This window comes from Pseudophryne corroboree, chromosome 12 (genome assembly GCF_028390025.1).
Source record: "Pseudophryne corroboree isolate aPseCor3 chromosome 12, aPseCor3.hap2, whole genome shotgun sequence".
Classification (NCBI taxonomy): domain Eukaryota; kingdom Metazoa; phylum Chordata; class Amphibia; order Anura; family Myobatrachidae; genus Pseudophryne; species Pseudophryne corroboree.
Window position 1 is genome coordinate 20,757,054 of NC_086455.1, and position 16,967 is coordinate 20,774,020.

Sequence of the window (16,967 nt, forward strand, 5' to 3'; positions counted from 1 at the left end):
TCCTATACTTAGTTAGCAACCTAAGTAATTATTTAACATAAATAAATAAATAATTGTGTCGTAGATAATATCTAAAACCGATGAAGTTATATAACACGGTTATAAAGCCATTGAAGTTCTCCATGGTAACATGTCCTGCACAACCAAATATTACATTTAACAGAGAAGTAAACTTACCCAGCATGCCTTTGTTGGAGTCAGATAAACACATGTCCTTCTCCGCACTTGGCAACACGAACCCAACTACAAAAATTTCCACCCCATCTGCCATGAGGGCAAGTCCTAACACAAAGTAGAGAGTCCACTGAAATCGGCCATGTCCACACTCTTGGAGGATTATCTCGTACTGCTGGGCCAGCTCCTCCTTGTCCTTCTTTTTCTGCCCTTCCAAATCTTCAAAGTCCTTGAATTCTGTGACCAGCTGTTGGTCATCGACAAGTTGGTCACCTTTCATGGAGTCTGCCCTGGGGATGCCTTGATACTCTCCCTCGTAAATCTCGTCATCCTCATCATGACCTTCTGTGGCATCACTGGAACCTCCTTCATCATCATTTAGAGGGTCCCCCCGGTAGTATCCATCCTGTGGTGGGTAATCATCATCATCGTCTTCTTCGAACCGAGTGTAAGAACGCTTGGTGTACTCATCTTGAACCTTATCTACACCTTTCCCTACCTTCTTAGCCGCATGTTTCTTAACCTCCTTGGCTATGTCTTTAGCTCCTCGTATAAAAGCAGTCCGATCTCTGAATCCGTCGTCCATGGTGACCGCTAAAGACCTGTTAACTCAGACTGTGTGACTGCAATGTTAAAGTTATAAAAGGAGGGAATAAGCTCTATATTTCTACTGTCCTGCAGAAGTGTACGGTTTCAGCTCCACATTGCCTGGACAGCTCCTCTATAAGACTGCTGCTGAACCTATGGACATTCCTCTGTATTTCTTATAATATTCTCTCTTCTCCTTATTCTCATGCTTTTCAAGAGCGCAATATTCTCCCGGTGATATCAAAATCTCAGCAGCTCATTCGGGTCCTGCAAATGAAAATAAGAAAAGGACACAGCCAACGTCAGTGAAGAAGGAATATATTTAGTGTACAAAGTTTTCAGATAATTTCAAGTAATGCTTTAATGCAGTGGCTCCAGAATTTGGCCCTCAAGGACCTCCAATATTATACGTTCTCCAGGTCTCCTCACAGGATCACAAATGAAATAATTAGCCCCACCTGTGGATCTTTTAAAATGTGTCAGTGAGTAATGAGTACACCTGTGCACCTGCTGGGTGACCTGGAAAACATGAACTGCTGGGGTCCTTGAGGACTGAGTTTGGGAACCACTGCTTTAACATAAATCATACCTCTCAACATGACCCTCTCCAGGAGGGACAGAATGCTCTGCTCCTGGACTTCCCTCTTAATTTATGCTTGCCATCACCTGTGCTGAAACACCTTTCTTATCCATTAACTAGTTCAACACAGGTAACGTCAATAATAAATGAAGAGAAAAGTCCCGAAGCAGCGCAATTTGTCCCTCCTGGAGAGGGTCATGTTGAGAGGTATGCATAGGTACTGTAGCAATAACTAAATCAATGCCATTACAATTGTAATGTAGAGAGAAAGGGACCCTTTTGGGGAAAACAAAAAGAACCTTGTGTTCAAATGAAAGAACATACGCAATTGTGATACACATATTACTTTTATATGATTGTAATTCAGATGTCTATTTTGTAATCCGGATGTATATGTTTAAACATTCTGTTAGAAATAATTCTAGGAACAAATAAGATGCAGCACCCTCCTGCAGCCTTAACCAACTATAGTAGCTCATTTGTGTTAAGGGGTTCACTACGGTATGCCGGCGGTCGGGCTCCCGGCGACCAGCATACCGGCGCCGGAAGCCCGCCTGCCGGCTTACTGACAGTGTGGCGAGCGCAAATGAGCCCCTTGCGGGCTCGCTGCGCTCGCCAAGCTACGGGCACGGTGGCACGTTATTTTATTCTCCCTCCAGGGGGTCGTGGACCCCCACGAGGGAGAATAAGTGTCGGTATGCCGGCTGTCGGGATCCCAGCGCCGGTATACTGTGTGCCGGGATCCCGTCAGTCGGCATACTGAAGACCACCCGTGTTAAAATCCAGGTAGACAGCAGCAGGTGAAAACTGTGACACCTGTTGCATTTTCTTCTTATCAAAATATTTAAAAAAGAGGCATCTGTTGAGATTATAATCAGAGACACCTGCCTTGCAGCTGTTAGGAGGTCAGATAGAGGCACCTGACCTATAGATGTGACATACTCTATAGTAGCAACTGACATGTGAGGTTACAAGCCCAGCTAGACACAAAGAACCTGACCTGTAGAGGCTAGGAGTCCAAATAGAGGCCACTGACCTGTGGAGGCTAGGAGTTCAAATAGAGGCCACTAACCTACGGAAGCTAGGAGCTCAAAGAGAGGCACCTGACTTGTAGAGGTTAAGAGTTTAAATAGAGGCCACTGACCTGCGGAGGCTAGGAGTTAAAATAGAGGCACCTGTACTGTAGAGGCTCGGGGTTCAAATAGAAGCACCTAACCTGTAGAGGTAATAACTTCAAACAGAGGCACCTAAACTGGAGGTTAGGAGTTTGCATAGAAGCGACCTACCTGTTGAGGCTAGGAGTTTCAATAGAGGCACCTGACCTGTAACGGTTAAGAGTTTAAATAGCGGCACCTGACCTGTAGTGAGAACTTCAAGGATATTCACCTGACCTGTAAAGGTTAGAAACTCAGACTGAGTCACTTGATTGGTTAAGAGACATACCTCAGAAAGGAGTGCCTCAGTGGTAGACAGAACCTCCTGACCTGTAGTGGTTAGAAGCTTGGACAATACAAATGACCTGTAGACTCTATAAGAAGTCAGTTGTTTGACTTGAGTTTGGAAATAACTGATTTATTTACAGATATTATGGCTCACCAGTGCCAGTAATACATTTACTTTCTGGATTTTATGGTCGCCTCACTTAAAAAACCCCCACAACTGAATTACGGTCAGAATTATGACAGTATCGCTGGAAAATTTGCATTCCCCATTATATTATGAGCTAAAAACAGACCTAAACCAATTAATACAGAGAGCGAGAACCAAGTAGTTATTCTAAGCGCGTCTGCAGAAACGCCAGAGGGCAAATCATGTAATCGCTCAGAATAAGCTAAAAGGAATTCATTTCACCAGGAAACGATTCATTATGTGAAGGAAAGAGAGGAAGTCTACTGCCAGCCTGTGCATAATTAAACTGTAGTGTCCTATACGCAAATACTGGGATAAACACAGATTTGACATGACATTACGGAACAAATAGCACAAGGCTTGGTTCATGTAATATGCCTAAATGCATAAGAGAGTAAACGTGTGCCCGTTGCCTAGTTACAGTGATGGCAGCCATTTTGTGGGCTGAACCAAAGTTCATGACAAGCAGTGTATCAATTTGCAGCGAAACACAAATCACCATGTACTAGAGACGCCGGGCTCTGATTTTAACCACACAGGAATTAGTTTTAAACATGTACAAAGTCACAGATGAAGCACAATAGCATTGGCTTGAGAAACAGCTGCGACCGCTGCATCGCAGCACTTTCTATACAGGGTCAGGGTCAGACGCACCCAGATATACAAATGTTACACATCAAATTGCTCAGTGTAATCTACCAAAGTAGTTTTACCGCTTCCAGTTGAAGTGTATGTGGAAGGGGCAGTGAGAGCTATGGGGAGGCAGTAAGAGCTGTGGAGGGGCAGTGAGAGCTATGGAAGAGGCAGTGAAGCTATAGAGGGGCAGTAGGAGCTATGTGGAAGGGGCAGTAAAAGCTATAGAGGGGCAGTAGGAGCTATGTGGAGAGCTATGGAGGGGCAGTGAGAGGCGAGCTATGTGGAAGGGGCACTGAAAGCTATAGAGGTGCAGTAGGAGCTATGTGGAAGGGGCACTGAAAGCTATAGAGGTGCAGTAGGAGCTGTGTGGAGAGCTATGGAGGGGCAGTGAGAGCTATGTGGGGAGTTATGTAGGGGCAGTGAGAGCTATGTGGGGAGTTATAGAGGGGCAGTGAGAGCTATGTGGGGAGTTATGGAGGGGCAGTGAGAGCTATGTGGGGCATTATGGAGGGGCAGTGAGAGCTATGTGGGGAGTTATAGAGGGGCAGTGAGAGCTATGTGGGGAGTTATGGAGGGGCAGTGAGAGCTATGTGGGGAGTTATGGAGGGGCAGTGAGAGCTATGTGGGGAGTTATGGAGGGGCAGTGAGAGCTATGTGGGGCATTATGGAGGGGCAGTGAGAGCTATGTGGGGAGTTATAGAGGGGCAGTGAGAGCTATGTGAGGAGTTATGGAGGGGCAGTGAGCTATGTGGGGAGTTATGGAAGGGCAGTGAGAGCTATGTGGGGAGTTATGGAAGGGCAGTGAGAGCTATGTAGGGAGTTATGGAGCGGCAGTGAGAGCTATGTGGAGGGGCAGTGAGAGCTATGTGGGGAGTTATGGAGGGGCAGTGAGAGCTATGTGGGGAGTTATGGAAGGGCAGTGAGAGCTATGTAGGGAGTTATGGAGCGGCAGTGAGAGCTATGTGGAGGGGCAGTGAGAGCTATGTGGGGAGTTATGGAGGGGCAGTGAGAGCTATGTAGGGAGTTATGTAGGGGCAGTGAGAGCTATGTGGAGGGGCAGTGAGAGCTATGTGGGGAGTTATGGAGGGGCAGTGAGAGCTATGTAGGGGCAGTGAGAGCTATGTGGAGGGGCAGTGAGAGCTATGTGGGGAGTTATGGAGGGGCAGTGAGAGCTATGTAGGGGCAGTGAGAGCTATGTGGAGGGGCAGTGAGAGCTATGTGGGGAGTTATGGAGGGGCAGTGAGAGCTATGTGAGGAGTTATGGAGGGGCAGTGAGCTATGTGGGGAGTTATGGAAGGGCAGTGAGAGCTATGTGGGGAGTTATGGAAGGGCAGTGAGAGCTATGTAGGGAGTTATGGAGCGGCAGTGAGAGCTATGTGGAGGGGCAGTGAGAGCTATGTGGGGAGTTATGGAGGGGCAGTGAGAGCTATGTGGGGAGTTATGTAGGGGCAGTGAGAGCTATGTGGAGGGGCAGTGAGAGCTATGTGGGGAGTTATGGAGGGGCAGTGAGAGCTATGTAGGGGCAGTGAGAGCTATGTGGAGGGGCAGTGAGAGCTATGTGGGGAGTTATGGAGGGGCAGTGAGAGCTATGTGGGGAGTTATGGAGGGGCAGTGAGAGCTATGTGGGGCATTATGGAGGGGCAGTGAGAGCTATGTGGGGAGTTATAGAGGGGCAGTGAGAGCTATGTGAGGAGTTATGGAGGGGCAGTGAGCTATGTGGGGAGTTATGGAAGGGCAGTGAGAGCTATGTGGGGAGTTATGGAAGGGCAGTGAGAGCTATGTAGGGAGTTATGGAGCGGCAGTGAGAGCTATGTGGAGGGGCAGTGAGAGCTATGTGGGGAGTTATGGAGGGGCAGTGAGAGCTATGTGGGGAGTTATGGAAGGGCAGTGAGAGCTATGTAGGGAGTTATGGAGCGGCAGTGAGAGCTATGTGGAGGGGCAGTGAGAGCTATGTGGGGAGTTATGGAGGGGCAGTGAGAGCTATGTAGGGAGTTATGTAGGGGCAGTGAGAGCTATGTGGAGGGGCAGTGAGAGCTATGTGGGGAGTTATGGAGGGGCAGTGAGAGCTATGTAGGGGCAGTGAGAGCTATGTGGAGGGGCAGTGAGAGCTATGTGGGGAGTTATAGAGGGGCAGTGAGAGCTATGTGGGGAGTTATGGAGGGGCAGTGAGAGCTATGTGGGGAGTTATGGAGGGGCAGTGAGAGCTATGTGGGGAGTTATGGAGGGGCAGTGAGAGCTATGTGGGGAGTTATGGAGCGGCAGTGATAGCTATGTGGGGAGTTATGGAGGGGCACGGCAGTGAGAGCTATGTGGGGAGTTATGGAGGGGCAGTGATAGCTATGTGGGGAGTTATGGAGGGGCACGGCAGTGAGAGCTATGTGGGGAGTTATGGAGGGGCAGTGAGAGCTATGTGGGGAGTTATGTAGGGGCAGTGAGAGCTATGTGGAGGGGCACGGCAGTGAGAGCTATGTGGGGAGTTATGTAGGGGCAGTGAGAGCTATGTGGAATGAATGTACAAATGTTTACATGCTTATATAAATGCACTTTCTGCAAAGTGGAATTTGACCTATTCTCATAGTCGCTTTACGGCACTCGCCAAAAAAAAAAAAGGCTAAGATCCCCTGCCCTATAGAACTGTCCTTCCGCCAGCCTCTCATCTTTGTGGCATGCTGTGCTACACTGTGATGCATCATCCCGTCATCCTTCCTCTGACACTGAACACTTCAGGGCTGTGCATTTTACTGCAGGATTCTGCTTGCCGCAAATGTAAATACTGAATGTACGTCGTGTCGGCAGAGCGGACCTGCAGAGTCACATGACAGCGGCTTACACAGCCTCAGCTGGCAGAGTGAGATAAGATTGAAGGAGACAATGCAGTGTTGAGGGCTGCAGGCTGTCCTCCTCACCCCTCCCGCTCTGTTCTACATTATCATTTTCTGTACGCAGCCACTTCTATTGTGCAATGCAAGACAGGACATGGAGGACGGGGAAATGGTGTAGTCAGTAATGCATACAACAGTATACGGGGTCTGAGGCGGCTGTGGGAAGCTGGACTTGTACATCAACCACCATTGGAAATCCTCACGCTATAACTTTTGTGATCTGTACTAGAGCCATGCACCTGGAGGGCCACAGGTTGGGTATCCTGGGACTTGTAGTTCTCATGCATGTGGAGAGCTACAGGTTGGGCTTGATACTATTCATAGTTCCTCCACAGCTGCTTTATCCCTATGTATTCTTGCATTAACATAAGGTAGGAAATATGGCTGCCGGCAACTATAGCCAATCAGAATCAGCGTCTTGTATTCCACTACAAGTCCAAGCATGTCACGCCAGCCTAGCTGTTTTCATGAAACTTACCCCAAAGAGTGAAAAGGTTAATTTACTGCATGAGGAGAACTTCTATTTTGCATATATTTAAAATGATTTGATTACATTTCAGACCGGAAATAATTACTGTTAAAATCGTCTACTTATTGTCATCTGCTTCCCCTTCATCTCCATTGCTGGAAGCTCTATGCAAATGAGATGGAGAAGATTCAGCACATATTTGGGCAATAAGAAACTTGCTGACTTGGGAGACGAAAGTGAAAGTTCTGTTGTACTCACGGTCACCTAGAAAGCCGGGATGGTCCTACTCTAATATAGTATTTTGTACTATGGCCCTCATTCCGAGTTGTTCGCTCGGTATTTTTCATCGCATCGCAGTGAAAATCCGCTTAGTACGCATGCGCAATGTTCGCACTGCGACTGCGCCAAGTAACTTTACTATGATGAAAGTATTTTTACTCACGGCTTTTTCTTCGCTCCGGCGATCGTAATGTGATTGACAGGAAATGGGTGTTACTGGGCGGAAACACGGCGTTTCAGGGGCGTGTGGCTGAAAACGCTACCGTTTCCGGAAAAAACGCAGGAGTGGCCGGAGAAACGGTGGGAGTGCCTGGGCGAACGCTGGGTGTGTTTGTGACGTCAACCAGGAACGACAAGCACTGAAATGATCGCACAGGCAGAGTAAGTCTGGAGCTACTCTGAAACTGCTAACTCGTTTGTAATCGCAATATTGCGCGTACGTCGGTCGCAATTTTAAGAAGCTAAGATTCACTCCCAGTAGGCGGCGGCTTAGCGTGTGTAACTCTGCTACATTCGCCTTGCGAGCGAACAACTCGGAATGAGGGCCCATTTACAGAAAATATCTGTATTGGTGAGGGCTAGATCTGACAACCCATCTTGTCATATAATGTAAATCAGAACAAAAGATGTTTGGTTTGGAATAATAATGCCATCATTTAGGAGTTGACACTGCACCTGTTCAAAGCACGGTTAGGAAGGGACTTCCAGCCTGAATCTCCGCACTGTTCATCAATGTCTGCCAAGCATGTCACTATAGTCTAAGAAAATAGGGCCACAACATTACATTAATAAATTATGGAAATAACACTCCTGGGACTTAATATTACTTCTACCTGAAATTGTCTGTTAAAGACTCATAGTTAAAGTGTTGCTGTTATTTCATACATATAATAGGGATCGCTGCTTATCTTTAGCAATATTTGAAATCCTATAAAGAAACGATTAACTACACTCATTGCTTCCACGGTTATGAGTGTCACTAAAGAGAGTTATTCACAACAACTTGCAGGGTGAGTGAGTTTCTGAGCCTTGAACAGACCATTTCTGACAGAATCCATATTTCAAGCATCAGCAGTTATCCTAGTGCTTTGTAACAAGCAGCATAATGATTTTATTTGCCTACTAAATCTCACTATTATGAGCCAAATTTCCCTATCTCTCTTTTCATCCCCATCCTGAGGTTTTCTCTCTAGATGGGACTGGCATATAGCTTACCATGACCCCCACTTGCCCACCATTACCCAGAAATTGATATGGTCTTGACCCAATCTGAGATATCACACTATGCTGACTGCTACTTCCTGGCTGTGGAGCTGAGAGACCCTCACATCACTCAGATACCCTCTCCTACCTCACAGTGGCCGGAACTACCCCACATGTGGCAGCTCTGCCAAGTGGAACACTGATAGGGTGCCTATCCGTAGCTACCTGCCATCAACAGCTGCACTGGGGCCCCTTTCCAGTTACCTATCAGCAGCACTACACCAAGCCAGGGGCCAGTGTCCTGCGGGCTTATTACTTATTAACAGGAATCCCACTGAGGTCACATTGTTTGTGGATAACTGAGACTCCAGATGGTGGTGTCCAGGCTACGCAGATGCCAGTAGTGGATGAGTGGTAATCACTGGCGTATTTATAATGGCTGCACCCATCTTAGGAATACTTACCCCTCCAGAGTCCCACGCCGGCGTCAGCAGCACTGTTAAAACTCAGTGAAAATGGCGCAGCAGGCATTTTCACAAAGTTCTGCACATGCGCAGTAGAGAAATCACTGGGAAAATGGCCGCCGCGTCATTTTCCCGGTGATCTGCTCAGACTCTCAGCGCTGCCAGCAGAGTGGAGGGGGCCCGAACGGAGGAGGCTAAACACGGGCCTCCTCCTCTCTTAAAGCGCCCCTGGTGGTAATGGTATAGTAGTAACCAGCTAGGAGTGCTTTTAGTATTTATTATTATCTTCCTTTGTGTATTTAGATTGCATACATTGTCATCAGTCACTGCACCAATGGAGTTTACAATCTAATCCCCTACCAAAGAAACCACACCAGGGGCAACGCACCTGTATGATTTGCACAGTGAGAGGAAATGAACACCTAGTTCATGTTATGCCCCATAGTAGTGCCATAGTTCATGTTATGCCTCATAGTAGTGCCCTAGTTTATTTTATGCCCCATAGTAGTGCCCTAGTTACTGTTATGCCCCATAGTAGTGCCCTAGTTCATGTTATGCCCCATAGTAGTGCCCTAGTTAATGTTGCGTCCCATAGTAGTGCCCTAGTTAATGTTGCGTCCCATAGTAGTGCCCTAGTTTATTTTATGCCCCATAGTAGTGCCCTGGTTAATGTTACGTCCCGGAGCAGTGCCCTGGTTTATTTTTTGTCCCATAGTAGAGCCCTAGTTTACTTTATTTTTCTCCCAGGCTTGATACATCCTGCCCATGGTGAGAACAACCTGTTTCCAATTGTTCCATTAGAGTATTAATAGGGATAGGGCACCCTGTAGCAATCAGTACTCATAAGGTCATAGGGCTAGACCACTGAGGGTCAAATATTTGGAGAAGTGGTCAGGATCCCGGCAGTCAGAATACCGTTACTGACATCCCGACGGTAAGGATCCCGGAAGTAAGTACAGTGGAGGGAAGGCACTAGGGGAAGGGATAGGGTTAGGCTGCTGGGGGGCAGTTAGGGTTAGGCTGTGGAGGGATGGGTTAAGGTTAAGCTGTGGAGGAATGGGTTAGGCTGTGTAGGGATGGGTTAGGGTTTGGCTGTGGAGGGATGGGTTAGGGTTAAGCTGTGGAGGGATGGTTTAGGGTTAGGCTGTGGTGGGATGGGTTAGGGTTAGGCTGTGTAGGGATGGGTTAGGGTTTGGCTGTGGAGGGATGGGTTAGGGTTAGGCTGTTGAGGGATGGGTTAGGGTTAGGCTGTAGAGAGATGGGTTAGGGTTAGGCTGCGGAGGGATGGGTTAGGGTTAGACTGTGTAGGGATGGGTTAGGGTTAGGCTGTGGGAGGGGAGGTTAGGGTTAGGCTGTGGAGGGATGGGTTAGGATTAGGCTGTGGAGGGATGGGCTAGTGTTAGGCTGTGGAGGGATGGGTTAAGGTTAAGCTGTGGAGGAATGGGTTAGGCTGTGTAGGGATGGGTTAGGGTTTGGCTGTGGAGGGATGGGTTAGGGTTAAGCTGTGGAGGGATGGTTTAGGGTTAGGCTGTGGTGGGATGGGTTAGGGTTAGGCTGTGTAGGGATGGGTTAGGGTTTGGCTGTGGAGGGATGGGTTAGGGTTAGGCTGTTGAGGGATGGGTTAGGGTTAGGCTGTAGAGAGATGGGTTAGGGTTAGGCTGCGGAGGGATGGGTTAGGGTTAGACTGTGTAGGGATGGGTTAGGGTTAGGCTGTGGGAGGGGAGGTTAGGGTTAGGCTGTGGAGGGATGGGTTAGGATTAGGCTGTGGAGGGATGGGCTAGTGTTAGGCTGTGGAGGGATGGGTTAGGGTTAGGCTGTGGAGGGTTGTGTTAGGGTTAGGCTGTGGAGGGATGGGTTAGGCTGTGGAAGGATGGGATAGGCTGCAGGAGGGGAGGTTAGGGTTAGGCTGTGGAGGGATGGGTTAGGGTTAGGCTGTGGAGGAATGGGTTAGGGTTAGGCTGTGGAGGAATGGGTTAGGGTTAGACTGTGTAGGGATGGGTTAGGGTTAGGCTGTGGGTGTCACGATCCGGGTATCTGGACGCCATTACTTACCCTTCAGATGCCTCCTAAGGCGGGCTCAGCGTTCCAGGACCGGATTCCGCTGTTCCTGAGTTTCCACATACAGAGTGGTCTTTTCATCAGCCGCGGCCTCCGCTGTGCCCGCGTGGTTAAATGTGCATCTATCAGCCTGGCGTCTCCTGTCTCCGGTGGCCGGCGCCGCCATTACTGTTTCCCAGACCACATGGATTACAAACCAAACTTCCCTCCAAGTGTCTGCATGGGCGCAGCCATCTTGGATTCTGTCATCTGATCATTTCCACCAATCTGCTGTCTGTGTTGTTGATTTGCATAATTGCCTAGCCAACCCCTTCCTTGCTGCAGGTATAAGTAAGCTGTACCTGAGCAAGGAAGACGTCAGTGCTTTGGTTGTCAAACCTAGTTCCTGTTTGTCTCTCTTCTATGATTGTCTTCCAGGTTCCAGCTCCTGTCTCAAGACTTCCACCATAGAGACCCGCACCAGCATTCCACCTGCGGTGTAGCCTGACTCTCCAATCCATTGTGGATTCATCTGTTTCCAGCTACAACACTACCTGCTTCCAGCCTCAGCTTCCAGCAGAGTACAGCTTCCCTTAAAGGGCCGGTGTCCTTTCTACACTTTACCACTCTCCACCGGAATTATTATTTCTCCGCTCTCAAGTTCTACATTTCAGTTCACATTTCATCGCTCCCAAAGTTCATTTATTATTTAACTGGTTCCAGCCAGTATCCACTCTGTGCTAACAACAGTTTGGTTCCAGCCAGTATCCACAGCAGCTGTTTTACCTTCAGCAACCCAGCTCTTTCTGGAACACCAGCTGGTATAATCCTGGGTTATCTCCATTGCTACAGCCGGGCCTGGTAAGGACTTTCCATCTAGAAGATCATAAGAACTATCTCACACTACCAGTGCCCTGTGGCTCCTGCCATGCTGTAGTACTCAGGAACTGTATTTATTCTTTGCTGACTTTTACGTTTTCTCTTATTGCTGCTGTGATGCGGAGTTGTCATAATAAACATCATTGACTTTTATCTAAGTTGTCGTGGTCACGCCTTCGGGCAGTTATTATTCATGTTACTTACATGTCCAGGGGTCTGATACAACCTCCCAGGTTCCGGTACATCTCAGCCCCTACAACTGAGGCTGCCTCCCGTCAGCTCAGGCCCTCAGTTGTGACAGTAAGCACTGACCTAATGAATCCAGCCGGAGACCAGGATCAAGCGGCCAGGCCGATGCAAGAACTGGCAGCCCGACTAGAACATCAGGAGGCTGCACAGGGCCACATCATCCGCTGTCTCCAGGATCTCTCTACTCGGCTGGATGGGATTCAGACAACTCTCCGTGGATCAGGCGCGTCTGGTGCGTCAACCACAGTGACTCCAGCTATAACCCCACCCACCTTACCCATTTCTGCTCCACGTCTTCATCTTCCAACGCCAGCAAAATTTGACGGATCTCCAAGATTCTGCAGGGGATTTCTCAACCAGTGTGAGATTCAGTTTGAGCTACAACCTGGCAATTTTCCCAGTGACCGTACAAAAATTGCTTACATTATTTCTCTTCTCAGTGGCTCAGCCCTTGATTGGGCATCACCGTTATGGGAGAGGTCCGACACCCTGCTATCTTCTTACACTGCATTTGTGTCAACATTCAGGCGCATCTTCGACGAGCCAGGCCGGGTAACTTCAGCTTCGTCTGAGATTCTCCGTTTACGCCAGGAATCACGTACTGTAGGACAATATCTTATACAGTTCCAGATCCTGGCATCCGAACTGGCATGGAACGACGAGGCCCTGTATGCTGCATTCTGGCATGGTTTATCCGAGCGTATTAAAGATGAGTTAGCTACCAGAGACTTACCCTCCAAGTTAGATGAGCTAATCTCACTTTGTACGAAAGTTGACTTGCGTTTCAGAGAGAGAGCAACTGAGCGTGGAAGATCATCTGCTCCAAAATCTTCTACTCCTCCTCCTCGCCAACTGTCACCAACTACAGATGAACCCATGCAAATTGGCCGTTCCCGTTTAACTCCTGCTGAGCGCCGAAGACGTCTCTCCGAGTTTCTCTGTCTGTATTGTGCAGCTCCGTCTCACACCATTAATGCTTGTCCCAAACGTCCGGGAAACTCCAAATCCTAGCTCGCCAAGGAGAGGGCCGGCTAGGAGTAATGATCTCCTCTCCATCTCCTCAAGATTGTAACCTCCCAGTCTCGCTTCAAGTTGCTCAACGTTATCAGAACGTCATTGCCCTCCTGGATTCCGGAGCAGCTGGGAACTTTATTACTGAAGCCTATGTTAAACGGTGGTCCCTACCCACCGAGAGACTTCCTTCGTCCTTTTCCTTAACTGCTGTGGATGGCAGTAAAATTTTTGATACAGTTATTTCTCTAAGGACTCTACCAGTTCGTCTGAGAGTGGGAGTTCTTCATTCCGAACTTATTTCATTTTTAGTGATTCCAAGAGCCACACATCCTGTGGTCCTGGGCCTTCCATGGCTCCGTCTTCACAATCCTACAATTGATTGGACGACTACGCAAATCCTGGCATGGGGTTCCTCCTGTACTAAGACATGTTTGTTTAAAGTGTTGCCTGTCTGTTCTTCCTCCCCCAGGTCGTCTGATGTTCCACCTCCTCCATATCAAGATTTCACGGATGTGTTCAGTAAAGCTTCTGCTGATATCCTTCCTCCTCATAGAGAATGGGACTGCCCGATTGATCTCGTTCCAGGGAAGGTTCCACCTCGAGGCCGAACTTATCCGTTGTCTCTCCCCGAGACACATTCTATGGAGGAATACATTAAAGAGAACCTAGCAAAGGGGTTCATTCGACCTTCTTCTTCTCCAGCCGGCGCAGGCTTCTTTTTTGTAAAGAAGAAAGATGGTGGTCTGCGGCCGTGCATCGACTACAGAGGTTTGAACGACATTACCATCAAGAACCGCTATCCTTTACCCCTGATTACTGAGCTCTTTGACAGAGTTAGCGGAGCTACCATCTTTACAAAGCTGGACCTGAGAGGTGCATACAATCTCATCCGGATCCGTGAGGGTGACGAGTGGAAGACCGCATTTAACACCCGTGACGGACATTATGAGTACCTCGTCATGCCCTTCGGATTGAGCAATGCTCCAGCTGTCTTCCAGCATTTCGTCAATGAGATCTTCAGAGACATTCTATACCGTCATGTCGTGGTCTATCTAGATGATATCCTCATTTTTGCCAACGATTTAGAGGAACATCGTTTCTGGGTAAAGGAGGTTCTGTCCCGTCTCCGTGTCAATCATCTCTACTGCAAATTAGAGAAATGCGTCTTTGAAGTCAAGTCCATTCCGTTTCTAGGGTACATTGTGTCCGGTTCCGGACTAGAGATGGATCCTGAGAAACTACAAGCAATCCAGAATTGGCCGGTACCCTTAACCCTCAAAGGGGTCCAGAGGTTCTTAGGGTTCGCCAATTATTACCGAAAGTTTATACGAGACTTTTCCACCATTGTGGCGCCTATTACTGCTTTCACCAAGAAGGGTGCTAACCCGTCCAAGTGGTCTGAAGAAGCCATGCAAGCTTTTCATCTTTTAAAACAGAGGTTCATCTCTGCACCTGTCCTGAAACAGCCTGACATCGACTCTCCTTTCATCTTAGAGGTGGATGCCTCCTCCGTTGGAGTAGGAGCGGTGTTATCTCAGAGGGCTAAAGATGGTCATTTACATCCTTGCAGTTTCTTCTCACGGAAGTTCTCCCCAGCGGAGCGCAACTATGCCATTGGCGACCAGGAGTTGCTAGCCATCAAGCTCGCTCTAGAGGAGTGGAGATATTTGTTGGAGGGAGCTTCTCATTCAATCACCATCCTTACAGACCACAAGAACCTTCTATATCTAAAAGGCGCACAATGTCTCAACCCTCGTCAGGCCAGATGGGCACTTTTCTTTTCCAGGTTCGACTTTAAACTCCAGTTCTGTCCGGGCTCTCAGAATCGCAAGGCCGATGCCCTTTCCCGCTCATGGGAGCAAGAAAATGAGTCAGAGTCTTCAGACAAGCATCCTATTATAAATCCGTTGGCATTCTCCACGGTAGGGATGGACTCTACGCCCCCATCAGGGAAAAGTTTTGTGAAGCCGACACTAAGGAAGAAGCTCATGCATTGGGCCCATGCTTCCCGTTTTGCCGGACATACGGGTATCCAAAAAACCCTGGAGTTTATCTCTAGGTCCTATTGGTGGCCAACTCTGAAAAAGGACATTTTGGAGTTTATTGCATCTTGCCCAAAGTGTGCTCAACATAAAGTATCCCGCCAGTCGCCTGCGGGGCAACTGGTTCCACTATCTGTTCCCCGTCGACCATGGACCCATTTGTCGATGGATTTTATTACAGATTTGCCCATGTGCAACAAGTTCAATACCATCTGGGTGGTAGTTGACCGGTTCACCAAGATGGCACACTTCATTCCTCTCACCGGTCTTCCGTCAGCTTCCAAGTTGGCTCAAGTATTCATACAAGAGATCTTCCGACTCCACGGTCTTCCAGAAGAAATTATCTCAGATCGAGGAGTTCAATTCACAGCCAAATTCTGGCGAAGTTTATGTCAAGTCCTCCAAGTCAAGTTAAAGTTTTCCACGGCTTACCATCCTCAGACCAATGGTCAAACTGAGAGGGTGAATCAGGACTTGGAGGCCTTCCTCCGCATCTATGTGTCCTCCTCTCAAGATGACTGGGTTCAATTACTTCCCTGGGCCGAGTTCTGTCATAACAACCAGTATCATTCTTCATCTTCTTCAACACCATTCTTCACCAACTTTGGATTCCACCCTAAAGTCCCTGAGTTCAAACCGCTTCCAGCAACTTCTGTTCCCGCAGTGGATATCACCTTGCATCAGTTTGCCAATATCTGGAAGAGCGTACGATCAGCTCTGCTCAAGGCATCGTTCAGGTACAAGAAGTTTGCGGATAAGAAGCGTCGAGCAGTTCCTGCTCTCAAGGTGGGTGATCGGGTATGGTTATCCACGAAGAATTTGAGGTTAAGAGTTCCCAGTATGAAGTTTGCACCTCGCTACATCGGTCCTTTCAAAATTGATCAAGTCATCAATCCTGTTGCTTACAGACTCCAGTTACCTCCCTTCTTAAAAATACCCAGGACATTCCATGTTTCCCTGTTGAAACCGCTAATCTTGAATCGGTTTCATTCCTCACTTCCACCAACTCCGAAAGTCCAAACTCAACGAGGCGTTGAGTATGAAGTGGCCAAGATCCTGGACTCACGTCACCGTTACGGTCAACTTCAGTATCTCATTGACTGGAAGGGCTATGGTCCTGAAGAACGCTCTTGGACCAATGCCTCTGACGTCCATGCTCCTGCCTTGGTCCGAAATTTCCACGCAAAGTTTCCTTTAAAGCCTAAGAAGTGTCCTGGGGCCACTCCTAAAGGGGGGGGTGCTGTCACGATCCGGGTATCTGGACGCCATTACTTACCCTTCAGATGCCTCCTAAGGCGGGCTCAGCGTTCCAGGACCGGATTCCGCTGTTCCTGAGTTTCCACATACAGAGTGGTCTTTTCATCAGCCGCGGCCTCCGCTGTGCCCGCGTGGTTAAATGTGCATCTATCAGCCTGGCGTCTCCTGTCTCCGGTGGCCGGCGCCGCCATTACTGTTTCCCAGACCACATGGATTACAAACCAAACTTCCCTCCAAGTGTCTGCATGGGCGCAGCCATCTTGGATTCTGTCATCTGATCATTTCCACCAATCTGCTGTCTGTGTTGTTGATTTGCATAATTGCCTAGCCAACCCCTTCCTTGCTGCAGGTATAAGTAAGCTGTACCTGAGCAAGGAAGACGTCAGTGCTTTGGTTGTCAAACCTAGTTCCTGTTTGTCTCTCTTCTATGATTGTCTTCCAGGTTCCAGCTCCTGTCTCAAGACTTCCACCATAGAGACCCGCACCAGCATTCCACCTGCGGTGTAGCCTGACTCTCCAATCCATTGTGGATTCATCTGTTTCCAGCTACAACACTACCTGCTTCCAGCCTCAGCTTCCAGCAGA

General features: G+C 48.4%; 1 protein-coding gene across 1 annotated transcript in view; it reads right to left on the reverse strand.

Annotated features, from left to right (window-relative positions):
• SV2A (synaptic vesicle glycoprotein 2A) overlaps positions 1-16,967 on the reverse strand; it is a 193,163-nt gene that overhangs the window by 93,057 nt on the left and 83,139 nt on the right. Inside the window, exon 2 of the mRNA XM_063947169.1 lies at positions 178-1,029. Coding sequence (XP_063803239.1) covers positions 178-760 — 583 coding nt within the window. The 5' untranslated portion in view covers positions 761-1,029. The remainder of the gene's footprint in view (positions 1-177; positions 1,030-16,967) is intronic.